General features: G+C 41.6%; 1 protein-coding gene across 7 annotated transcripts in view; it reads right to left on the bottom strand.

Annotated features, from left to right (window-relative positions):
• The window catches only part of LOC106581279 (glycerophosphodiester phosphodiesterase domain-containing protein 5), a 77,144-nt gene that overhangs the window by 48,161 nt on the left and 1,669 nt on the right, over positions 1–27,314 (bottom strand). For 6 of the 7 annotated variants that reach the window (XR_006761017.1, XR_006761016.1, XR_006761018.1 and 3 more), the window contains exons 2-3: positions 27,096–27,147; positions 3,573–3,751 (exon numbers count right to left, since the gene is read on the bottom strand). Coding sequence is in view for 3 of the 7 variants with exons in the window: in XM_045703905.1 (XP_045559861.1) it covers positions 3,573–3,689 (117 nt within the window). In the remaining 4 variants the exon portion in view is untranslated. The remainder of the gene's footprint in view (positions 1–3,572; positions 3,752–27,095; positions 27,148–27,314) is intronic. The other variant, XM_045703906.1, reaches the window with a different exon arrangement.

Here is a 27,314-nt window from a genome sequence, read left to right as displayed (position 1 = left end):
AAACCCATAGAATGTCTTTACACTAACAGTACCAAGAGCTGGTGACAAGTACTTAACTAACGAGAACCATCCATGTATAATTGGTGTCATATCAATCTTTCATTGCTTAGCTCTAAACACAGAAAGGATATGACAAGGCATTAGCCATATGGTTGATGACGACAGAAAACCACCTAATAGGCTAATCTATAAAGGAAAAAACAGAGCTAGCTTGGCAGCCAGGCCTGGCTGTTGTTTATGTTGTTGGAAGTGTTGTGCAGACTTTAATAACACGTCTACGTGGTATAATCCCCTCAAAATAGTCAGCAATTATAGTGTAAACAGTCCCCTCCTGCCGCTGTGAAACTAGCGAACTCCCAGGGAATCTGGGTAGAGTAGACAGACAGCCGGAGAGGGATTAAAACCAACAGAACACATTTCCCTTTGGAGAGAGACAGGATTCAGGAAGATTAGGCTATTCCCCTCCTCGCCCAATATTAGAGGACTTGTTTGAATGTCAGCACTCCTGGAAGTGCAGACTGACTGAAAGGTTCATAGATATGATGATTGAACTATGGAGACGGGTAGACAAGGAGCTATTAGCAAAGGTTACCAGTCAATTTGTTTTCAAAGACAGTTGATCATGACCACCACCATAGGGAATTAATGCAAATGCTTAACTAAAAGTCTATGAACATGTACAAGAATAGAGAGACATCCTCCTAAACGCTTGTTAACTTGTGTCTCAGTAACTTCTACAGCTCTGACATACAGAGGTGTTGAAGCTTTTGACCTTTCATTCTGTAGGGAACTAAAAAGTTAATGGAAAACAAGAGAGTTAGCAGGAGAGTAAAATTCATAATTTACATTCTGCTCAGAGAATGTTTCCTGCATGATGTTGGCTGAATGTTCTCTGCCATATTAGAATTTACAACACCTGGTTTTCTAGTGTAGTGCAGTCTTTAGCTGTGAGGTAAAACAGCGATGGTAGCGAGTGATTTGAAAACAGAATTTTAATTTCACATGTCCCTTTAAGTCATTTGACAGACCAATGCCACAGAATGATGCTCATTCCTACTTCTAGACCCATTGTGCTCCAGGTAAAGACTGGCTAAATGGAAGAACTCTCAATTATTACCGAGGCCAGATCAACTTGCAGTGCCAGTGACGTGGGCGGCCTTTCTACAAACCGCTCTAACACAGAGGCCAGGTTCACAAAGAGAGGGAGGCTCAGGCAAATTGGCCTGTTCATTATCCATCTCTGAGAGGAGAGACGACAGCAACCACTTATATTATGTTCTGTTCTGAATCTGGGCATTATGAAGGGAGTCCATGTCACAGTAAGACCTATGGTTTCTCATGGTCATGGTTCAGTGATGCTGCCCGTCAGGTTCAAAACATCACATCATGTAACTGATACCATTTTTTGATTACCAACACTGATTGGGCACTTTGGTCATTAAAGATGCATCTACAGTATGACGTCATCTGACCTGGCAGTGCTGGCACACAAACAGGAAATCTCCCAATCGAAGATGACTATAGGCCTCCAATACATGGCAGCACAGCAGCCATAGTTAGAGATACTTCGGGATTTTGGCAATGACGCCCTTGATCTACTTCCCCAGAGTCATATGAACTTGTAGATAGCATTTTTATGGCCCCGTGTCCAGTGTGAAGGATGTTAGAGGTAGTTTCACGTGCCAATGCTAATTAGCATTAGCACAATGACTGGAAGTCTATGGGTATCTGCTAGCAATTGCGCTAGTTAGCAACTTCCTTGAAACCACACGCAGAGACATAAAAATCTGACTGTGGGAAGTAGATAAAGGGCCTAATTTTCAAAATCCTTAAGTTTCCTTTAAATTCATCCTTTTACACTGTATTCATTTGAAAGAGAACAAAATGGTGACAATGGAAAGGGCTGTGTGTGACTGTGCATCGGTTCTACCCTGTGGGACATAATTGTATTCGATGTTGGCCTGGACGTCAGTCCATCTCTGCAGAGACCATTTGGTGCTGAAGCCCTAGGGCCTCGGCTGTTGGAGCTGCATAAAACAGACATCCAATTTAACTGAATTTTTACTGGTATATTTCCGTAACTGAGTTTTTATTCATGCTTAGTTAGCAGCATTCAAATGTACAGTACTTCAATAATAGGCTTGTGGGCGGACCCAGAAAAATAAGCTGCTGAAACATGGCATAGTGGGGGTGGGAGGCTAGGATGCAGATTCTGGCAGAGGAGGAGACTGGCAAAGACTCAGTAGCACCATGGAAGGTCTAATATAATCCTGTGGTACTGTGCACAGACAGGCTGCTGATTGTCCAATTCTCCCCCAGCGGGTCAAAGCGCCCACCACACATGGCCATGGTGGCCAAGGCTGCGCGCGCATGCACGCACGCACGCACACACACTAACTTTGCAGTACCATAGCTATCCGTCTCAGAGACAGGAAACGTACACAGAATCCTATTCCCATCGAAGGATGACAACAAAAAAAATCCATATAAATGTTGTTGTTTCTCTGTGCTGATTAGGTTTTTCATGTGGCCTTGGTCCAGTCAAATATGAATGTGTTCCGTCTATCAGAAGGTTTAAAGAACTGCAGCATTCCCTTCCTGAGGGCAAATAGGGTAGGAATGAAAGGTAAACGTATAGCTCATCCATCCACCATTCAGCAGAGCCTGCAAGTAAAGCTCACTGGATGAGAGCTTGTTCCTATGAATAGAAAAAGGGTACTTGGACATATTTTTTTTGAAGTGAATGGGAGTTGAAGGATGATACTGCAATGCATGTTATGATGTGTTGAATTGTATGCAACACCCCTGAGGGAATGGTGCCTTTTCCCTTTCTCTCTCCCCATATGGATCTTTCCAAGCCTTATATCACATTTATAAGCCATATAAAACATTTCAGCCCCCTCAGCTCTGTCTCCATGTCCCAGGCTAGCTAAGTGATGGACTATAGTCGTCCAGCCCTCATGCTCTCTCTAAATTACTTATCCTGCGATACTAAATCACTGACAGACAGACCTTGGCTGCATAGCATTACGGAAAACCCACTTAGACAAATAAAGTCTGTGATGAATGTGACCAGGGGGAGGTTCTGAATGCTTGATAAAAAAAATCTAATACTACCATCTGCAGCACTTACAGGCTGAAAACACAGTCCCAAGGTCAAAGACACCTTAAGTGAGAGCACAAGGACATGTTGTTAGGGATGGGCTGCAAGGTTATCTGGTAAGAGATAGGCCTACATGGCTCTTTATAAATACATCTTAAAAGAAGGGGTTATTGTAGGGTAAGGGAAGGCATGGGAGAGGAATACTGCCCACATGCACTGCACGTTCACACACACCAAATGTAAGTGTTTTTAATTAATAGTGAGATATAAGATGCAGTGTGGCACTGTAATCCTGCAGTGAAATTGCACAGAAAAATATACTGTCCGGTACCATTCAATAACACTCGCTCCCTTCAACCAACAGACATTTGGGCCATAACAGACCTTCCAGAAATAACTACCATATAGATACACCATGTCCATTATGGTCATTTAGGTACGAACATAAGGTCTGCTGGGCAGAACTCACCTTGGTGGTGTCATCATGTGACCGCTGGTACCGTTTCCAGCGGCACCCATAGATCCCTGTGAGACATGACAAACACAGCTGCCTCTCATAGACCTGCAGGGGTTGGTGCTTCACCATGCTCCTTCAGTCCTGGCACGCCTCCAGACCACTAACATCCCATTGACCAAACTGGCGCCTGCCTGGGAGCGGAACAAGGAAACAGAAACATCAGTATTGCCTTCAATACATTCTACAAGAAAATATTGTATCCATTAGGACATGAGACAGGTGTATGGGTGATTGTTGCGGGTATTTCACTGAGGTGACATTTGAATAGCAACAGTCAGCAAGAGAAGACATTTGAATAGCAACATGCCACACGCATATCTATGCACTTTAATACCAACATATTGCACTGAATTAGAAAGACAAGAAAGTGGTTGTTGAATTAGAATCGATTGAACTATTACCTCACAATAATTAATTATGGCAGATTAATTTCACTACCCCCTGGGAGAAAAATCGGCCTACAATTTGAACACTGCTAAACTTCGATTCAACAATTCCCCCAGAATAGGAGAGCCTTCTTGATGGATATTTTAGTTGTTATCTTTAGTTAAAAGTCTACCATCAAAGCATAGAAAACATGTTACAATTGAAGTACTTCAGTAAAATAGAACACACAGAATAAAAGGGACAGACTGCCATCTGGCATGTCGGGCACATGCCACTGGGCTGGTCCATTTATAGTCCAGTGGGCCTGTCTAACTTGGTTTTATTTGCACAAACTGATAATTATCTGGCTGGTAATGGAGGCCTCAAGGGGGGGAAATGGTCTGGTGTTTTAGAAATGCCAGGGCCGCCCCTGCACAGTACAATGAAAAGCACCTTCAGTGCTTTGATGCCAAGCCACAAATTTGAATTGCCATTGCCAAGCCCTGTTTCCAATGACAACTGTGGCTGCCTCCCGTGGCTTCCATCGATACAAGGTCAGAGCTAAATGACAATCTAATTGAAAGGACTAGGTGCATAGAGTGTCTATTGAACATTACATTAAACTACAATGACATTGAATTTGTTGAATATCCCTTTACTCTCAGAGGGTCACAGCCTGGCTGGGTTCTATGGCAGATTAGAGGGCACCAGGACTTTGTCGGCCTGGATGTGTGTGTGTATAGTGACCACTGGGCAGGCAGGGCAGGATCCAGCCTTGGCCTGGGTCTACTCTGACTAATCCCGGATGAATTACTCACAGACTGACTAGAGGTCCTGCTGGCTCAGCAGCAACTCATTTCAGCTGTAATAATAATAATAATAATAATAATAATAATGTCAATAACATTAAGCCAGGGCCTGGCTGGCTCAATAAGTGTCACTGTCCTCCTGGGGTATGAAGGAGCATGCTGATCAAGTTAACTCTGAAAAACACATGCTGATTACAATCTGAAAGTGAAACAACCCAATATGTTATCAAGAGTGTAAATAATTGACCTATACACAAGATTACAACCCAAGATGTGAGTTTAAACTCCAAGTAAACATGATTAACAAAAATGATTACAAATGGAGATTAGAATGCAATATTATCAGCATGTTTCTCAATTGAAGACTGTGCCTGACTTGCTAGTCCTCCCACTGCGCCGGTTTTAAATTGCAGCTATCCTATGGGTCGTCTTTGTGAGCAGCGCTGTGTTTCAGGAGGGATTTGAAATACACGTTAATTACAGCCATCAGCATGCAATCAGGGCAGCATGAGCTCTGCGGCTTTGGACAGCTGTTTATTTGCCTCATCAGAGGGGGTTGTGCTTCCTGTCATTAGTAGAACTGCCGTGAGGAGGGCAGGGGGCTCATCAAGACCACTCTGTCACACCCCAGCTGGCCCTGTGGTGCAGCTCTATGACCAGACCAGTCAGGCTGAGCACTGGGGTGGAGTTAGACTAGTCCTGGTTGAGGAGCTTCAGGGTGCTGTAGGGTTTAGCTGAGGATCAGACACTGCTGCCTGCCCTGCCTCGCAGAAGCACAGCTATTTGATCATCTGTTTTTTTGTCTAAATAAATCACATCAGAGCAGTGGATTGCTACATAACGCGAGCACAAACCACAGGCTTATAAAATCTGCTATGGAAACAAACTGCTGTCCAAAGTCTTCAACCTCCCAGGCTGCACTGCTTCCATCAGAATCCTTTGGCTCAGGGCTGTAACTAAGAGACTATATGCACTTCGCATTGAACGAACTGGGGTACTCGTACTTCAAGGGTCTAGTGAGGACTGGATATACACTACCATTCAAAAGTTTGGGATCACTTAGAAATGTCCTTGTTTTTGAAAGAAGGCCAGAATCCCAGAGTCGCCTCTTCACTGTTGACATCGAGACTGGTGTTTTGCAGGTACTATTTCATGAAGCTGCCAGTTGAGGACTTGTGAGGTATGTTTCTCAAACTAGACACTAATGTACTTGTCCACTTGCTCAGTTGTGCACCGGGGCCTCCCACTCCTCTATTCTGGTTAGAGCCAGTTTGCGCTGTTCTGTGAAGGGAGTAGTACACAGCGCTGTAAGTTATCTTCAGTTTGTCAATTTCTCGCGTGGAACACACAAATGCTGATGCTCCAGATACTCAACTAGTCTAAAGAAGGCCAGTTTTATGGCTTCTTTAATCAGAACAACAGTTTTCAGCTGTGCTAACATAATTGCAAAAGGGTTTTCTAATGATCAATTAGCCTTTTAAAATGATAAACTTGGATTAGCTAACAATGTGCCATTGGAACACAGAAGTGATGGTTGCTGATAATGGGCCTCTGTACGCCTATGTAGATATTCCATTAAAATCAGCCGTTTCCAGCTACAATAGTCATTTACAACATTAACAATGTCAACACCGTATTTCTGATCAATTTGATGTTATTTTAAAAATGGACAAAAAAATAAATAAACTGCTTTTCTTTCAAAAACAAGGACATTTCTATGTGACCCCAAACTTTTGAATGATAGTGTATTAAAGGGTGTACTGCATAATTAAGTAGTTCTGGCTTCTATTCTGTGGCACTATCCTGTGTGTAATACGGAGAAGAAAGGACTTGGGAGGGTCTTAGTTCCATAGACAGGATGATGACACTGAACTAACCAACTTCAAGTCAAACATATACACATCTATTCTAGGTCATCCTATTATGTAGTAAGGTTAATAAGTAAAACATATACACATCTATTCTAGGTCATCCTATTATGTAGTAAGGTTAATAAGTAAAACATATACACATCTATTCTAGGTCATCCTATTATGTAGTAAGGTTAATAAGTAAAACATATACACATCTATTCTAGGTCATCCTATTATGTAGTAAGGTTAATAAGCAGCCTGTAGTGAATATCTTGGATGGTGATAATTATTTGTATTTAGGCTTCCAGTCCAGTCAGGTTTCTGGAGTAGAGATGGATCATTACACATATTTACAATATCAACATTAAACATATTGACACGTGTAAACTAATTCAAATAGTGTCAGCAAATCCTTTAATTTGATGAGTTTGATCTCCAACATGGGGTCTGGGTGTTGAGGCAGCAGCTTTAACACCAGAGATGTGCAAGGGAAGCATTATAGTCATGTTTCTCACAGCGTCAATACTAGTGATATCAGCCCCTCCTTATTAAGGCCATACGCATTAACATAATATGCCAATTACTAACCCTCACTGCATGGCACCTTCACAACTAAACATTTCCCACTGGTGTTCAGATACGGTACATGTTAAGGTTGTGTGTATACTGTATTGGATCAGAGTTGACAGAGTTAATATAGCCTATGCAGCGTCGAATTTAATTGCAGAGCAATCTTGTTCATCATATCCAATGTGATCCAATTGCGTAAAAGCATAACTGAAATGTGTATGAAGTGCATTCTTCTCACTACTGTTAGTTTTCCTGAGCATTATGCAATAGTGACCGATTGCCAGTAAAGAAGCCTGGCAGCACACAGTTAGGAGTGGGCTGCCCCAACAAAGTCACACATTGTCTGTGACCGTCTGCTAAACAAGAGCAGCTTTTTCTTTCCAAAGCCCAAGGTTGTCAAAATATTTGTTGCGGACAGTAAATCACTTGTTTCCTTGAATACCCTCTGTCCTAATGTCTGAAAAATAAGATTGAAGGGCGAGGAAGACCCCAAAATGTTCATCTTAGATTCTGCTGCCTCATTTCCTCCAATCAAAGAGGCAGAGAGAAACACAGTCTGCAGAGTAGGAAATGCTTCAGCACTTTTCCCAGGCCAGCAGACAGAGGGGAGAGGGAGACTCCTTTAACCAACAAACCGATTGGAAGGAGACTGAGGCCAAGTAGCACAGGCCTTCAGCACGACCAGATGCCAGGCCACAGCTATTGGGTTGGAATGTTACGGAGAACACAGACACCTCTCAGACTCTCATAGCTTCTCATCTTAGCTGACCTAACACACTGGAATCAGCTGGAGCTCAAAGACGCAAGAGGCTGTTCAACTTCACAGCTCAGTGTCAGTCGGATTCCCAAGGCTGTTTAAGACTACACAAAGTCTATAGACAATTGACCCTTCGCTAAGCCTTGCCCCAGAATTTAGGGCAACCAATCGCAGCGCTCCAACGGATAGCAACTGTCGTCAAGTCCGATATCTCGGACAATCTCACGTTTTAAATAGCATGAAACTGGAAATGAACCAATCCTCTGTCGACTAGCAATGGAATGGTCAAATGCTTTATATATATATTTTTTAAGTGCATGGTTGACAGAGAGAAACAAAATGGTGCAGTTTGAGGCCATGTAGCAGAAAGTGATAAGAGCGCTAGTGGGTCTGGGCGGGTGTGATGTTTGTATGATGTAGTCGTTTGTATGTGTATGTTTTGTATCGTTTATAAAATATAAAATATTTTTTCTTATAATTGCAGGAAAGCCAATGAGGGCTATGGAAAAACAGTTCTCTTATAAAATAAATGATAAAATGGCTAAACAAATTGTACAGTGCACCAGGAGTACTTGCTACTGTGATTCCTGATGTGCAGAACCTGTGCAGATGTGCAGAACCTTATACCTGTTATGTGCAGAACCTGAATATTTTTCTAATTCCGAAATTATTGTTACATTGTTTGCTAGCTCAGTCTCATTGACCACCAAGCATTGCTAAAGCTAGCTAGCCACTTAATATAACTCGTTTTTTTTCTAAATGTACGTTAGCTAGCTAAGTTAGAAATGTTATGAATACAACTCCCATCTGCTGTCGACATCAGGATATGATTTGAGAACACTAGTTAGCTCCAAAAGTGGCAGTGACTTAAGTGACTTAAGAGCCATTCAACATTGTAATGCAGTCCACCACAACATAACCCCTTCCTAATCGGGAAACTCTTGGGTATCTGTGTTTAATTTAATTGTGTATTAGAAACAGTTTGAGAGAATTGTAAGGGGATTTCGCAAGTGGTTGAGTGGGGAATTGGGCTTCCCGGGAAAATGTTGTATGAGGTTGCAACAGTAACCAAGGGGGGCGGGTCTTAGCGAAGGGTCAATTGTTTAGATGGAGCTTTGAGCTCCAAGCATGGATTCCATTTTTCAATTGATAGATGACTTTGGTCCATTTATTAGTAGCAGACATTCTATCATAAGACTACTGTACCTCATTAAAGGATTTTATTGGCTTTAATAAATCTCTCCTCATTGCAATTAAAAACCACCACCATCTCCTTGGAGAATTGAGCTATGGCCATCAAGCTCATAGATGAATAGGGGAGGCTTTCGTTAATTAAATTCCCAGTGAGGAGTCCATTTTAACGAGCAGGCTGATAGTGCTCAGATCACAGACGTTAAAAGCAGCTCAGTCTCGGGCAGAGTTGATGCATCAGTGGAGTGATGACAGTCTCACCCTGTCACTCAGTGCAACGTCTGCCTTCTGTGATTCATCAACACATTTAATTAACAGATGGTTGGTTTTCATTTGGTCAAATGCGAAACAAGTTACTTCCGAGTCAGTCAATCTCCCACACGGCTCCAAAACGCTGACACAGCTCCTTGTCCTACTCGCTCTAAATCCCTTGCCAGGAACTGTGATGCATATTCATGAGCCAGAGAGCTCACCACGAGGCACGGAGTGGCACGCAACGACTGCCTGTTTAGGTGTGTGGGCTCCAGCCTCACTCTGTGCAGGTTTGATAGAGTTCCATGTGCAGTGGGCGGAAATATTTGGTCTCTCCATTTCCAGTCCTGTATTAGACACTTCAGACCTCGTAAAGGGCACCCCAGAATACATTAGGGAGTATATATAGTGGAAGTATTCATGAGTGCCTGTACACTCCACATCAACCCACTGAGGTACAGAAGCACCATCAAAGATAAAACAAACATTGAGTTGTTATTTTACCTGAAATGCACAAGGTCCTCTACTCCGACAATTAATCCACACATAAAACGGCCAACCGAATCATTTCTAGTCTTCTCTCCTCCTTCCAGGCTTTTTCATCTTTGAATTTATATGGTGATTGGCATCTACACTTTCATTGTATTACCACGACAAACGGCAAAACATTTCGTCTTTCAATCACCCACGTGGGTATAACCAATGAGGGGATGCCACGTGGGTACCTGCTTCTATAAACCAATGAGATGGGAGAGGCAGGACTTGCAGCGTGATCTGCGTCAGAAATATAAAGGATTTCTATTTTAGCCCTTGGCAACGCAGACGCTCGTTGACGCACGCGAGCAGTGTGGGTGCAATAATTGAATAACATGGATTTCTAAATTTATTTTGCGACGTTCACGCACGCGACGTGTCCGGTCTGGTCAGCATGTAAGGCTCGTATTTCTGTGTGTTATAATATTATAATTAAGTATATGATTTGATAGAGCAGTCTGAGCGGTGGTAGGCAGCAGCAGGCTCGTAAACATTCATTCAAACAGCACTTCACTGCGTTTGCCAGCAGCATTGCGCTGTTTATGACTTCAAGCCTATCAACTCCCGAGATTAGGCTGGCAATACTAAAGTACCTATTAGAACATCCAATAGTCAACGGTATATGAAATACAAATGGTATAGAGAAATAGTCCTATAATAACTCAAAACTTCTTACCTGGGAATATTGAAGACTCGTGTTAAAAGGAACCATCAGCTTTCATATGTTCTCATGTTCTGAGCAAGGAACTTAAACGTTAGCTTTTTTACATGGCACATATTGCACTTTTACTTTCTTCTCCAACACTTTGTTGTTGCATTATTTAAACAGGTTTCATTATTTATTTGAGACTAAATTAATACATCAATAAAATCAATTTCAAGTTAAAATAAAAGTGTTCATTCAGTATTCTTGTAATTGTCATTATTACAAAAATATATATATAAAAAAAAAATATATATAAAAATACAAAAATCCTCCAATAATCGGTATCGGTGTTGAAAAATCATAATTGGTCGACCTCTACTGGAAACGGCTGATTTTACTGGAATATCTACGTAGGCGTACAGAGGCCCATTATCAGCAACCATCTCCTGTGTTCCAACGGCACATTGTGTTAGCTAATCCAAGTTTATCATTTTAAAAAGGCTAATTGATCATTAGAAAACCCTTTTGCAATTATGTTAGCACATCTGAAAACTGTTGTTCTGATTAAAGAAGCAATAAAACTGGCCTTATTTAGACTAGTTGAGTATCTGGAGCATCAGCATTTGTGGGTTCGATTACAGGCTCAAAATGGCCAGAAACAAAGAACTTTCTTCTGAAACTCAGTCCATTTTTGTTCTGAGAAATGAAGGCTATTCCACGCGAGAAATTGACAAGAAACTGAAGCTCTCATACAACGCTGTGTACTACGCCCTTAACAGAGCAAACGGGGTCTAACCAGAATAGAAAGAGTGGGAGGCCCCGGTGCACAACTGTGCAAGAGGACAAGTACATTAGAGAGTGTCGAGTTTGAGAAACAGACGCCTCACATGTCCTCAACTGGCAACTTCATTAAATAGTACCAGCAAAACAGCAGTCTCAACGTCAACAGTGAAGAGGTGACTCCGGGATGCTGGCCTTCTGGGCAGAGTTGCAAAGAAAAATCCATATCTCAGACTGGCCTATAAAAAGAAAAGGTTTTGCAGGTTCTATGTCATGAAAAATTAGCTTTTCTTTAAGAAAGGACATTTCTAAATGACCCTAAACTTTTGAACGGTAGTGTACATATTATCTCAATCAACCACCACAACTACTTCATACCACAGTACACGGACTAGATATCGGTACTCCTTGTACAGTACATTGGGAAAGTATTAAGTATTTTATTTTTTTAGTTTACTATTTTAATTTGTTCATTTTCATACTTAACTGCATTGTTGGGAATGGGGTCGTAAGTAAACATTTCATGGTAAAGTCTACACTTGTTGTATTCGACACTTGTGACAATTTGATTTGATAGCCTACAAGCCTGGAATATGCAAATAATGCACGTGCCTGTAACAGTGTGCTGTGGCATGACTTCGGAACATGCGCAGTCCAAACAGAACATAGCATACACAACAGTATCATCGGCATATATGTATAGATAACTTTTTTTTTTTACAGAGAAGTCAATATTGTGAATGTAAACAGTAAAAAGTACAGGACCCAGAATCGACCCCAGCAGGAGACCTTTCATAATATCCAGGAAACCGGATTTAACGCTATCTGTAGATATATATTGAGTTCTAACTGCTAAGTCACTTTTAAACCAATTAGCATTGAGTGATCAACTGTATCAAAAGCCTTTGACAGGTCAATGAAGAGTGCAGCACAATGTTGCCTTTTATCAACTGTTAACCACATTTAAAACTAAGAATGCAGCAGAGATAGTGCTATGACCTGGCCTAAAACCTGATTGATGTACATTTAGAAGATTAATTCTCAGCTAAGCTTGCTAAATACAAAGATTCTAATACTTTAGCTAGGCAAGAAAGTTTAGAAATAGGCCGATAATTAAAATAGGGCACAAGGGTCACCACCTTTGTGAAGGGGGAGTACATGGGCCGCCTTCCAAACCTTGGTGATAGTACCAGATATAATTGTCAGATTAAACATATGGGTTAATGATTCAGCTATCAGGGGGGCAGACAGTCTGCAGCAAAAACGGATCATGCATATCAGATCTTAAGCAAGGCATATACATCAATCTTGCATCAATCTTAAGCAAGGTATATGGCACATCACAGATAGTACATTTTTGAAATGAAAACAAAGATTCACTAGAAGTTGACGGGTTAACCAGCAGCATACCACCCTGCATCCCACTGCCGGCTTGCTTTTGAAGCTAAGCAGGGTTGGTCCTTGGATGGGAGACCAGATGCTGCTAGTGGTGTTGGAGGACCAGTAGGAGGCACCCTTTCCTCTGGTCTAAAAATATATCTCCCCAAATGCCCCTGGGCAGTGATTGGGGACAATGCCCTGTGTAGGGTGCTGTCTTTCGGATGGGATGTTAAACGGGTGTCCTGACTCTCCGTGGTGACTAAAGATCCCATTGCACTTATCGTAAGAGTAGGGGTGTTAACCCCTCCTGGCTAAATTCCTCATCTGACCCTCATACCATCACAGTCACCTAATCATCCCCATGGTGCAATTGGCTCATTCAGCTCCCCTCTCCCCTGTAACTATTCCCCAAGTTGTGGCTGTAAATGAGAATGTGTCTGCAGTCAATTTCCCTGGTAAAAAAAAAAAAAAAGTAATAAAAACACTGAGGGTGGTAGAGGGAAAAGCAATTGATTGACTGACCAGGGTCAATACACCATCGTTTCTCTCAAATTAAAAGCCTGCAGAGATAAAAATGTATTAAAAGCATCACTTATCCCATTCTTCTCAATTATGATGCCAGAATTAGTCAGACAAATAACCGTGGCTCAGTTGGTAGAGCATGGTGTTTGCAATGCCAGGGTTGTGGGTTTGATTCCCACGGGAGACCAGTACGGGAAGAAAAAAAAAAAAGAAAAAAAATGTATGAAATGTTTGCATTCTCTACTGTAAGTCGCTCTGGATAAGAGCGTCTGCTAAATGACTAAAATGTAAATGTAAAATCAAAATAGCTTCTTAGCAAAGAGCCATTTTTCAAGCAAGAATTCCACTGGGACTGTCAGAGTGTGGAGGGGAAAACTGAAAATGTGCCATTATTGGCAAAGAGGTTTGGAACCCTTATTGGTCTATTAACCAATTTACCGCATGGTGATGTCACCATTGAAGGTCAAATCTCCACCCCACTAAAACAGGCTGAAATTTCAGGCAGTCTTTTCAAATGGCTCTTACACTTAAAAAGGGGCATTATTATCATTTTCATAATATTATCCCAACTTCTGAAAATATAAAAACACTGGAAATTCACAGTTTTGACTGAACTGGGCCTTTAAATACTCACTGTAGATCACTATACTAATTGCACCTTATGTTTCAAGTGGGAATAATTTCTGAGTATACAATCTCACTATTTCAGCAAATTTTGAGAATGTCTCAGAAATTTGAGAACCTTTTGAGAAAGGTCACAGTAAGGAAAATTCATCACAATGTGAACATCTTATTCAATATGAATAATTAAGGTGATGAGTCTTGTTTTGCTTGCCATCCTTGAAGTGGTTGACTCATTACAAAGCTTATCCTTCAAAACACAATCACATGAATGAATACAGATTTTCTGTACAGTAAGCACACAAGACCGGTGGCAGAGTATTCAACACCAGCTTGTTAAGAAAATCTGTCTCTCAGAACATTTTGGCCTCTATTGGAGAGGCCCATATAAAAGTTGCATAATATGTCCTCCAGGATCTGTCAACATGTACATTCTGCACATTTCAACAAGCACTTGAGTCATTTTTAATGATTACTGATTCATAATCATGACCATTAGGTGAAGGTACAAGCCATAGTCTATTCTACCTGAGATGTTGTGCAAGACAGCACTAGATATCTATTACCAAGTAATTTCGCTCACTGTGCACACCCTGCAGACAGGGAAGAGCAATAAGTGCTTTAAGAGCTGTGTGCACTGTAAAGAATGAGTGACAAGCATAATACAGTTACTAGTTTGTGGATTGCTGCCTGGCATATTGAAAGCAGGCAAACAGGCTGTTGCCTTCAATATGCCAGCAGAAGATGAATCATGCATCAATTCAAACTGTAACAGGAAGGCTTGGAGTCAAGGGAAATAAAGCCTCCCAGTCAGCCCGTTGAGGGATATCTATCTAGCAAGCTATCTACTAGCTGTTACCAGAGACACACCAGGAGAGCTGCCTCTATGCCAGGGACTGTGAGACCAGGGCTAGCTAGCTACTCCCAGAAGAATCAGGAAAGTAGAGTTTAGGTCCCTACCTCAAAGCAAACTATTCACCACCACTGCTCCCCATAGTTCCTATCCACACAAGCACAAAGGAGCCGGGGAACACTCTTCAAAGCTCTGAGGGGTCAACTTTGTGGGTAAAAAAAAATCATTTAAAAAAACAGGAATTGACTGAAGTGAAGATTTTTCCACTGACTGCAGTGCTTGTGAAACACCTTTCTAAGAAGACTTGAGCCGGCAGGTTCTCAAAAGTCAAACAAGGGCGCCTGACGTTATATGCCCATCTTATCTTGTGATACTGAAGGATGACCTGATGAAACTATAGACATGTCGATCTGTTTACCTTTTGGTGAGGAAGGCAAAAGTGATTGAGTCACACACACACACACTATATTCAATATAAGCATGTGAAAACAAACAGGTGGTGGGTAATTACAGTAGAACAGTAGTTTTGACACAGTTACTCAATATTGTTCACCACTGAAAAGGTGCAATGTTGTCCAACAAGTTTCCAGATATCTCTGCTAAAATTGTGAACATGAGACTTTAAGCACTGTATTTACTCAAGATAAACTAATGATCAAGTCTTAGAACAAGTCTTAGAACATCTCCAAAAATAGAGCATGTTAACCTCCATTTCGTAATGATCTAGACAGATATTAGATATGCAAAATCCTGCAAATTAAAGATATTCGAAGTAAAATGTAAATATATATTTTTTCAGCTACAGCTAAAAAAGGAATTAGGCCAACTGTAGATTAACATGTGTGAATACATTTGAATTCCACAAATGGAATATAAATGCACAATTTGTTTTCAAGTGTCACTGTCATAGGCGGGCATCCGGTGAGGATGAGAGTCAGGAGACAGACTGTGAGATGGTACATTCACTCAAATATCATTCCACAACTAACATCAAGTGAGGAATTACAGAAAGAGAATGTCCGAAAGGCATCGTCTTCATATTGCCAGAAGGCACAGGAAACGTCACAGTTACCTGAAGCAAAGTCCCTCTGCAGTAAAGCCTAATATTGCACGGAGTAGTCACAGGTAAACTTTCCAAACTGCTGACATCTGTGTGCGAGGGTATAATCTAATGCGTTGCAAACAGTGTCATGAGGATAGCTGGAAGCAACGTTTTTCCCTTGGCAATAATAACACTGAAGCAAGCAATGAAGAAGCATCTTAATTTCTTAAGATTTACAGTCAATGCGGTTTGCCTCATTAACAGATTCAACATTTGCAAGCACTGAATTTCCCCAGCTCTAAATTCTTCATACTGTACAGCATGAAAGCCAAGGCTGAGACTAAACCAGATTCATTCTGATAAATCGGTCACTGGTAAGTCTAATAATGTTTTGGTATTACTGAGAATGATAGAGGGTGTGCCACTGGGTCATTCATTTAATTTAATGTTAATACAATGAATAAATAAAGGAACAGCCGTCACCCAGCTCATTGGGATCATGATGGCGCGCTGGAAGTCTGCCAGGAAAGGTCAACATTGGGATCATGCTGGAGCACCAAAAGCATGCCAGGACAGGAGAGGTACAGTAGAAGTGGGTAAACTGCCATAAAGAGATCATCCTCTCAATTTTTATCAGAGAAAAGGATAAATCTCAGAGGAAGGGATCAGGCCCGGTCTCCTCTCATGGGCCAAGAAGAGGTGTGATCTGACGCAGGCAGGACGAGAAGAGCCGAGTCAGCCGGTTGGTAATACTGCATCCAGGGTGCAATTGGAGTCAGAGTCCCAGGAGAAGGTGATTGACGGAGCTCAGATCAGACAATAGATTTAGGTAAATATAGTCTTCTCCTTGGGGAGACAGAGGGAGGCATCACCTGCTGGGGCACCAAACCATCAGTTACAACAGGTGTCCTCATATTGCTGCGCGCATACACAGGCAGGCAAGGTGGATATGCTGTAATCCAGAATTACCTTCCATATTTTCAAGGATCACATATTAAGATACATTCTAAAATACACTAGAGTGGAGATCAGATGGGGGGGAAAAAAAACATGCAAAGAAGATATTGCATGGATACACAAGGCAAAGAATTTTACAAAATCGCACACTTCTTGGTTTCAAACACAGTTTAGTTCTCCTTGATCAAACAGCCAATTAAATCAGACTGGCATTAAATCAGCAGTAGCGCACTTTCAGCCTGTAAGGTGGTGGTGCGTTTCAATGAGTCATGCAGTCTCAGTGAGTCCGTCCCTCCCAGCAGCCTCTGGGTTATCATGTGGGCACAACGTGTTTGCAGACACCTCGTCTCCCTGAGAAGTGAAAGCCTGTGATTAAGGCTACCACAGAGACAGTGGAGGAGAGCAGCGCTAACCAACAGGAGGGCACTAGGGAACACGGTGGAATGTTTGATTAGCTGATGAGTGGGGTGATAAAGACAACAGCCGGGGTTGGTTGCCATTAACCAAGAGTGGCAATGTGGAGGCAAGGCCAGAGTAGTACAGTTGTCACCCACGTCACAATTTAACTGTGCAGAGTAAAGTGCAGCACATCTATCATTCCATGAGGCAACACATACTTTAAGCAAGGGTTGGGAAGCCCAACTCCTTTACGTTCACCCAATGACTTTCAAGTTACTGTATTGTGATTGTTACAGTAGAGGTGAATAGTTTTAATTCCCAAGAGCTCAGTCCATAATGGCTGGACTTAAAGGAAGAATCCACCCAAAACCATGCATTCCTTTAAATTTACTGTATTAAATAACACTAATATGTGAACACAATATTTTTGGTGAACAAATGTTTAATTTTGGCATTATAATAAGGTTGGTAGCAACATGGGGAAAATCGGTTGCTGCTCAAGTCGACTAGAAAATCCACGATGCAATGCTCCCTATGGGCTGGCTGGCTGGCTAGCTAGCTAGCAGACAGCAAACGTATCTACACACACACTAATACCAAAGACAATATCAGCATGTAACGTAGCTAGTTACCTGTAAAAATCGCCTAAACAAACTGCACTATGAATTTAGGAGTTTACAATCTCACCATGTTCAACTTCAAGATCGATGTGCCTCACAGACTGGAGTCTAACATTCACAAATGCAGACATACTTTTGAGGTGATGGGAAACCTTGCCCATGCTACGGCAATTGGCAATAGCATGGGTGCATTCTGGGCGACTGGGAGTCTATTGGCCCCTAACAACAACAAAAAAACAACATTAGCGAGAATTTCATCAACAAGAAGTACAACATTACAAATATTTTCAGAGATATGAGATAATTAACTTGCTATCTGTAGTATAGCTTTGGAATTCTGACACTACCTAGAGTCGTGGCCAAAGGTTTTGAGAATAACAAAAATATGAATTTTCAAAGTCTGCTGCCTCAGTGTCTTTAGATATTTTTGTCAGATGTTACTATGGAAAACTAAAGTATAATTACAAGCATTTCATAAGTGTCAAAGGCTTTTATTGACAATTACATTAAGTTGATGCAAAGAGTCAATATTGCAGTGTTGACCCTTTTTCAAGATCTCTGCAATCCCCCCGGCATGCTGTCAATTAACTTCTGGGCCACATCCTGACTGATGGCAGCCCATTCTTGCTTGGAGTTTGTCAAAATTTGTGGGTTTTTGTTTGTCCACCCGCCTCTTGAGGATTGACCACAAGTTCTCAAATGGGATTAACGTCTGGGGAGTTTCCTGGCCATGGACCCAAAAATACCCATGTTTTGTTCCCCGAGCCACTTAGTTATTTATCACTTTTGCCTTATGGCAAGGTGCTCCATCATGCTGGAAAAGGCATTGTTCGTCACCAAACTGTTCCTGGATGGTTGGGAGAAGTTGCTCTCGGAGGATGTGTTGGTACCATTCTTCATTCATGGCTGTGTTCTTAGGCAAAATTGTGAGTGAGCCCACTCCCTTGGCTGAGAAGCAACCCCACACATGAATGGTCTCAGGATGCTTTACTGTTGGCATGACGCTCATCTTGTCTTCTCCGGACAAGCAATCGGAAAGGGGATTCATCAGCGAAAATGACTTTACTCCAGTCCTCAGCAGTCCAATCCCTGAAGCCTTCTTCACAACAATTGAACAGCTCTCCTTGAAGTTCTTGATGATCCGATAAATGGTTGATTTAGGTGCAATCTTACTGGCAGCAATATCCTTGCCTGTGAAGCCCTTTTTGTGCAAAGCAATGATGACGGCACGCGTTTCCTTGCAGGTAACCATGGTTGACAGAGGAAGAACAATGATTCCAAGCACCACCCTCCTTTTGAAGCTTCCAGTCTGTTATTCGAACTCAATCAGCATGACAGAGTGATCTCCAGCCTTGTCCTCGTCAACACTCACACCTGTGTTAACGAGAGAATCACTGACATGATGTCAGCTGGTCCATTTGTGGCAGGGCTGAAATGCAGTGGAAAATGTTCTTTTGGGATTCAGTTCATTTGGATGGCAAAGACGGACTTTGCAATTAATTGCAATTCATCTGATCACTCTTCATAACATTCTGGAGTATATGCAAATTGCCATCATACAAACTGAAGCAGCAGACTTTGTGAAAATTAATATTTGTGTCATTCAAAACTTTTGACCACGACTGTACTTGAGGAAAATAGGCACGTTTCTCAACATATACAGTTTGAGAAGGGATTGCGTGACGATGAGCTTAGCAACCGCGTGACGCAGCTTGATAACATGAATGAGATTGTCGACAAGTCTGCTGGGTGGGGCATTATACATTCCTTCATTGGATTCCTATGTCCTTTCTATAATATCTCTGGCAACGGCACCATGTAATGCACCCTGGATTAAAGGGGCAGACAAATAGGAAAAATGTGCTAGACCCGTTAAATTACACATTTCCCATTTCAGAGAAGACATCCTCCCAAATTATGACAATGGACTGTATTGAAATCTGACATGTACGATAGACGTTTTCGCGGTTCTACGTCATACCGGACAGATTCCTGCCTGCTTGAATGCCAATAATGAAAACATGAAATGACCCAAGGAATTGACAGAATATCACTTAGAGATGCACAAAAACAATAACATTCCAAATGGGTGAACCTTTCCTTTAATGATCGTTACCCTCAGGCATTTTAGAGGCTGTTTCTGCCTGCAGCCTTCCTCACCATCAACCAGACATGATGTAACATGCGCTGCTGGCTGGCAATCTCCATGCAGAACAGAAGTCAGTCTGGGGTGTTCAAACACTGTCCTGCTGGCCTGTGGGCAGGCTGGCATCTGCCTCTATGGCTGCTTCCCTACTATACCAAAACTTACAGCAGGTGCAGGCCATCTGGGGATCCCTCCTCTCCACCTGAGCTTCATAACAAGGCTTGTATTTATTAAAAAAATTGCAGTCTCAAGAAGATATGAAAGTATTTGAAATCGTATTGCTACAGTAGCAGCAGCTTGTGTGAGGGGATGTTCCCTGTGGTTGGTCTTTATAACTCATTTAGATACGGAGGAGAATTAGGCTACATGGCTAAAGGAAACTTAATAATACTCACTCAGCCACATTATTGTCTTTAAAAAAAAGAATACGTGTTATGGACCATGAAGTTAGCCTTCCCTGTAGCTCAGTTGGTAGAGCATGGTGTTTGCAACACCAGGGTTGTGGGTTCGATTCCCACGGGGGGCCAGCACAGAAAAAAAAAAAAAATGTATGAAATGTATGCATTCACTACTGTAAGTCGCTCTGGATAAGAGCGTCTGCTAAATGACTAAAATGTAAAATGTAAAATGTAAGTTTTAGGTTTGAAATTGAATCCGAAATTACACTTGTTTTTGGATACTCAGGACATAGATAGTGGAATGTAGAGAGATCATTAAATTATGCTATGGTCCATTTTATAAAACTACAAATTATATAGCAATTCATCATGTGTAATTGCAACAATTTGCCCAGCCACTCCAGGACTGAAGCAGTAGGACTATTGTTCAGCAAGAACTCTTCCCAACAGGTGATTCGCCTCTCGTTTTGACCTTTCTCCAGATAGCTGGGGATTCTTACCTAACAAATCCTTCATGCTCTTTTACAACAAAAAAGGCCTTTAGTTATGCCAGCAGAGAACCCCTGTCAAAGAATGTAGAATCTCAGTGGCTGGGTTATACTTCCACATGAAAAAGAAGCCCTAGAAAAATCTTTGTTTTTACTGCCTCTTCGTTGGCTGAAGCAGCATCTCAGATGAAGGAGCAACAGAATCAGGCCCTCCGTCTGAACAAACAGTGCTTTGACCGGCCGGTCTCAAGTTGCATACACCCCCCCTTCCACCTGGGGCGCTTCCTCAAACCTTGTCCTGTCTGCCTCACACAATGTTCCCAGTGTCTCCTGCTGGTACGGCCTGCTCAGTATTAAAACAATGGCTCAACTCTCCCTCCCAGATCAAGGTAGGCCAGAGAAAGTAATTCTGGTGTTCACGCCTAGTCATAGGTGCTGACACTATGGCCTAGAAAGGAAACTGCTGACAAAGGCCTCCGTGGCATGCAGACACAGGGGGAACTATTGTTGTGTGAATAAATGAACGCCATTCGCCGTTGGTGTTTAACGGTTCTCATTAACTCATTGCGTGCTCTACAGTACAGCCGTGTTTTACTGTACTGAACGTAGGATGCAGGCAGTATCTGTATGCCTGGGCGATAGATGGTTGGTCTGTACGGTAGCCATCTGTCTGTTTTTGGCATCACCCAGAGCTATGTCCTCTATCAGGTGACTGATCTGTGCCAGGTGACTTTCTCCTCAGAGTTGAGGTAGACAGAGTCAAGGACAGACAGACAAGCCCAGTCTGTGATGCAGTCCTTGTCCATCTCACTCTCCCCCTTTCCACTGGTCCCATGCAGAGAGAGATGGGGCACTAGTGACTCTTCAAATCATTGGAAGGTTCATTTCATCCTGTTTTACAGGATAAACATTTGCATCTGCAAAGACAAGGAACATGCTTGGCTCAGACTTACCATAAGGTGGGAATTTTAGCACACTCCTTTTCAGGGTGAAATAAAAACAATTATCCTTGTTATTCTGTTAAACTAGAGTTGCCTTTCACCTTGGGGGTAGAAATATGACATAATTGGGTCCCTCTTGCTTTGAGTATAGCTAATATTCTCATCAAGCTATGGAGACTAAGAAAACATGTCAATTAGTGATGAAAAAAAAAGTGTATGCCCCTTCGTCGGCGATTGGTCAAGAGTAGGGGGTTCTTCAAAAATAGTATTTGTCGTCATTCAACTAGAAACGACTAGTTTTCTTACAAATGTTTTAATTGAGAAATACTGCACCAAACATCTTAGTTAGACGTAAAATTGTGCGACTAATATCGCCTCGGCAAAAATTCAAGAAATCTGTCATTAATTTGATCTTAGCTTAATTCTGACTATTTTGAAGAAACACGCAATGAAGGAAGCCTTACATTTTAGAATAAGGCTGTAAATGTACCAAAATGTGGATAAAGTCAAGGGGTCTGAATACTTTCAGAAGGTACTGTGTGTATGCATGCATGTATACTCACACTACCGTTCAAAAGTTTCGTCACTTAGAAAAGCACATGTCAATTGAAATAACATCAATTTATCAGAAATACAGTGTAGATAGTTAATGTTGTAAATGACTACTGTAGCTGGAAACGGCAGATTTTTTATGAAATACCTACATAGGCCCATTATGAGCAACCACCACTCCTGTGTTCCAATGGCACATTGTGTTAGTTAATCCAAGTTTATCATTTTAAAAGGCTAATTGAAAACCCTTTTGCAATTATGTTAGCACAGATGAAAACTGTTGTGCTTATTAATGAAGCAATAAAACTGGCCTTCTTTAAACGAGTTGAGTATCTGGAGCATCAGCATTTGCGGGTTCGATTACAGGCCAGAAAAATAACCTTCTTCTGAAACTCATCAGTCTATGCTTCTTCTGAGAAATGAAGGCTATTCCATGTGAGAAATTGCCAAGAAACTGAAGATATCGAACAACGCTGTGTACTACTCCCTTCACAGAACAGCAAACTGGCTCTAACCAGAATAGAAAGAGGAGTGGGAGGCCCCGGTGCACAACTGAGCAAGAGGACAAGTACATTAGAGTATCTAGTTTGAGAAACAGACACCTCACAAGTCCTCAATTGGCAGCTTCATTAAATAGTACCCGCAAAACACCAGTCTCAACATCAACAGTGAAGAGGCAACTCTGGGATGCTGGCCTTCTAGGCAGAGTTCCACTGTCCAGTGTTTGTTCTTTTGCCCATCTTAATCTTTTATTGGACAATCTGAGATATGGCTTTTTCTTTGTAAGTCTGCCTAGAAGGCCAGCATCCCAGAGTCGCCTTTTAAAATGACAAACTTGGATTAGCTAGCACAGTGCCATTGGAAAGGCGTGATGGTTGCTGATAATGGGCCTCTGTACGCCTAAGTAGATATTCCATTAAAAACCAGCCGTTTCCAGCTACAATTGTAATTTAGAACATTAACACTGTATTTCTGATCAATTTGATGTTATTTTAATGGACAATATTCTTTGCTTTTCTTTTAAAAACAAGGACATTTTTAAGTGACCCCAAACTTTTGAACAGTAGTGCGCGCGCACACACACAATGAAAATATAAACCATGTAAAGTGTTGGTCCCATGTTTCATTAGCCAAAATAAAAGATCCCAGAAATGGTCCATACACACAAAGTGTATTTTTCTCAAATGTTATGCACAAAGGTGATTACTTCCCTGTTAGTGAGCATTTCTCCTTTACCAAGATAATCCATCCACCTGACAGGTGTGGCATATCAAGAAGATGATTAAACAGCTTGATCATTAGAGGTGCACCTTGTGCTGGGGCCACTCTAAAATGTGCAGTTTTGGCACACAACGCCACAGATTTCTCAAGTTGATTGGCATGCCTAATGCAGAAATGTCTACGAGAGCTGTTGCCAGAGAATGTAATGTTAATTTCTCTTCCATAAGCAATCTCCAACGTAATTTGAGAATTTGGCAGTACGTCCAACTGGCCTCACAACCACAGACTAGAGGTTGACCGATTTCAAGTTTTCATAACAATTTGTTTTACACCTTTATTTAACTAGGGAAGTCAGATGAAGAACACATTCTTACTTTCAATGACGGCCTAGGAACGGGGGTTAACTGCCTTGTTCAGGGGGGATTCGGGGATTAGTTTTTGCAACCTTCCGGTTACTAGTCCAACGCTCTAACCACCTGCCTTACACTGCACTCCACGAGGAGCCTGCATGGCAGGCTGACTACCTGTTACGCGAGGGAAGCAAGAAGCCAAGGTAAGTTGCTAGCTAGCATTAAACTTATCTTATAAAAAACTATCAATCTTAACATAATCACTAGTTAACTACACATGGTTGATGATATTACTAGTTTATCTAACGTGTCCTGCATTGCATATAATCAACGCGGTGCCTGATAATTTCTCATTGAATCACAGCCTACTTCGACAAACGGGTGATGATTTAATAAGCGCATTTGCGAAAAAAGCACTGTCGTTGCACCAATGTACCTAACCATAAACATCAATGCCTTTCTTTAAAATCAATACACAAGTATATATTTTTAAACCTGCATATTTAGTTAATATTGCCTGCTAACATGAATTTGTCTCACTTCTCTTGCGTTCTGTGCAAGCAGTCAGGGTATATACAGCAGTTTGGGCCGCCTGGCTCATTGCGAACTGTGTGAAGTCCATTTATTCCTAACAAAGGTCGTAATTAATTTGCCAGAATTGTACATAATTATGACATAACATTGAAGGTTGTGCAATGTAACAGGAATATTTAGACTTAGGGATGCCACCCGTTAGATAAAATATGGAACGGTTCCGTATTTCAGTGAAATAAACGTTTCGTTTTCGAAATGATAGTTTCCGGATTTGACCATATTAATGACCAAAGGCTCGTATTTCTGTGTGTTATGTTATAATTAAGTCTATGATTTGATATAAGTCTGACTGAGTGATGGTAGGCACCAGCAGGCTCGTAAGCATTCATTCAAACAGCACATTCGTCATTTTGCCAGCAGCTCTTCACAATCTTCAAGCATTGCGCTGTTTATGACTTCAAGCCTATCAACCCCCAAGATTAGGCTGGTGTAACCCATGTGAAATGGCTAGCTAGTTAGCGGGTGCGCGCTAATAGCGTTTCAAACGTCACTCGCTCTGAGACTTGGGAGTGGTTGTTCCCCTTGCTCTACATGGGTAACGCTGCTTCGAGGGTGGCTGTTGTCGATGTGTTCCTGGTTCGAGCCCAGGTAAGAGCGAGGAGAGGGACGGAAGCTATACTGTTACACTGGCAATACTAAAGTGCCTATAAGAACATCCAATAGTCAAAGGTATATGAAATACAAATCGTATAGAGAGAAATAGTCCTATAATTCCTATAATAACAACAACCTAAAACTTCTTACCTGGGAATATTGAAGACTCATGTTAAAAGGAACCACCAGCTTTCATATGTTCTCATGTTCTGAGCAAGGAACTTAAACGTTAGCTTTTTTACATGGCACGTTTACTTTCTTCTCCAACACTTTGTTTTTGCAATATTTAAACCAAATTGAACATGTTTCATTATTTATTTAAGGCTAAATTGATAGTATATGTATTATATTAAGTTAAGTGTTCATTCAGTATTGTTGTAATTGTCATTATTACAAATAAATAAATAATTTAAATGTAAAAAAAGTAATTCAATCGGCCGTTTAAATCTATCGTTTTTTTTGGTCCTCCAATAATCGGTATTGAAAAATCATAATCGGCCGACCTCTACCGCAGACCACGTGTAACCACGCCAGTCCAGGACCTCCACTTCCAGCTTCTTCACCTGCTCAATCGTCTGAGACCAGCCACCCGGACAGCTGTTGAAATTGAGGAATATTTGTCTGTAATAAAGCCCTTTTGTGGGGAAAAACTCATTCCGATTGGCTGGGCCTGGCTCCCAATTGGGTGGGCCTACGCCCACCCAGGCCCATCTATGGCTGCGCCCCTGCCCAGTCATGTGAAATCCATATATTAGGGCCTAATGAATTTATTTAAAATTGACAGATTTCCTTCTATGAACTGTAACTGCATAAAATCTTTGAAATTGTTGCCTTTATATTTGCTAAAGGGGTGTGGTTTGGCAAGCTGTGACTCCGTTCTTACATTAGGCCTACTCATCACACCAGGATACATGGGGAGGGGGGGAAAATCAGAGAGAGGGTGTGTCTAAACTAGAGATAGGGGGTCGCAGAGAGGGTGGGTGGTGGAGGGCTTACATCCCACAGGACAGGCTGTAATAACAGGCTTTCTCACCGTCTTCTGCTCCCACATGTTAATTAGGATAATACCACTCTGCCATTTCCTCTCGCCTGCTAAATTGAGGGAAACACGCAGTTGTTGCCTTAGTGATAGAAGCTTTTATTATAGATGTAAGACCAACAGCAGATCTTGACTGTTGTCTTTCTCAAGGTACACACAATGGCTATAAAAAAAAACTAACGATGGCACCATTAATGGGATGAACATTCCTCCAGCAGTTTGTGCCCCCAAAAGCAATTATGAAAGCAAGATAGGCTGCATGATATTCTTAGATAAAGATACATGTTGAGAACCGCACCAGTGCAATGAACACTGCTCATGCTCGAAATACAGAAAAACCTATAGTCTGAGAAAAGGTTCCAGATATTAGTCCATCATAACATTTCATGTCATCTTAACATTTGTATTATGACATTTATAAATACACAAAGGATAGTGAGACTGATACTCTCTTCTTCAGAATCAATTACTGTGAAACTCAAACTGTGACTCAAACTCCAGTCAAGGAGTGGGCTTTCGGCACCCCTATCAGTGTGTCTGGTGTGTGTGTGTGTATGGAACACATAATAGCAATAACTGTTGAGGACACCGGTGCATTCCATGGAATGTTCTAGTCCAATCTCCTACAGTATGTCTGTCCTAGCCAGACTGCTGCAATAATGCTGAGTTAAGCATTAAAAACAAAAGATTTCACATTTAAACACCAATATCTATAATAAATGATGTTTTATGTTACGTTTTGACACCCGCCAATAACTTTAGACATCTAGTCTGTCTACATCAAGAGTGGAGAAATTGCCATCAAACACCTGAGTTGTGTGCGTCAAAATAAAATGCATTGCTTCACACAACAAATATGATGACTCACTGTCAGTCAACGCTGATAGCAATTTGACAGTATAGATCGCATACCTTCAAAAGCTCACACAGACAGTTTTATAGCCATAGATGTGTGGTTGATGAACTCTGCAGTATGCATGCATTTTGAAATTCTCCATACCTCAGTGGTGGCCGCTGATTGGCTGAATACTCCGGGCGCGATGTGGTTGGAGCTGTCAACAAAGCATCATGACAGAAATATTATGCCAAGTTTTCGAACTACCCGGTAGTTTATTTGAGAAGATGCATAATGCGATCTGTGCATTTGAACAACAGCATAAATACACCTATTTCACTTTTGCATGTCAAAAACCTAATGCTCACTGCTGCATATGCTGCC

This window comes from Salmo salar, chromosome ssa20 (genome assembly GCF_905237065.1).
Source record: "Salmo salar chromosome ssa20, Ssal_v3.1, whole genome shotgun sequence".
NCBI classification, from domain to species: domain Eukaryota; kingdom Metazoa; phylum Chordata; class Actinopteri; order Salmoniformes; family Salmonidae; genus Salmo; species Salmo salar.
Note: the sequence above shows the minus strand (reverse complement) of the source record. Positions and strands in the feature narration are given on the sequence as shown.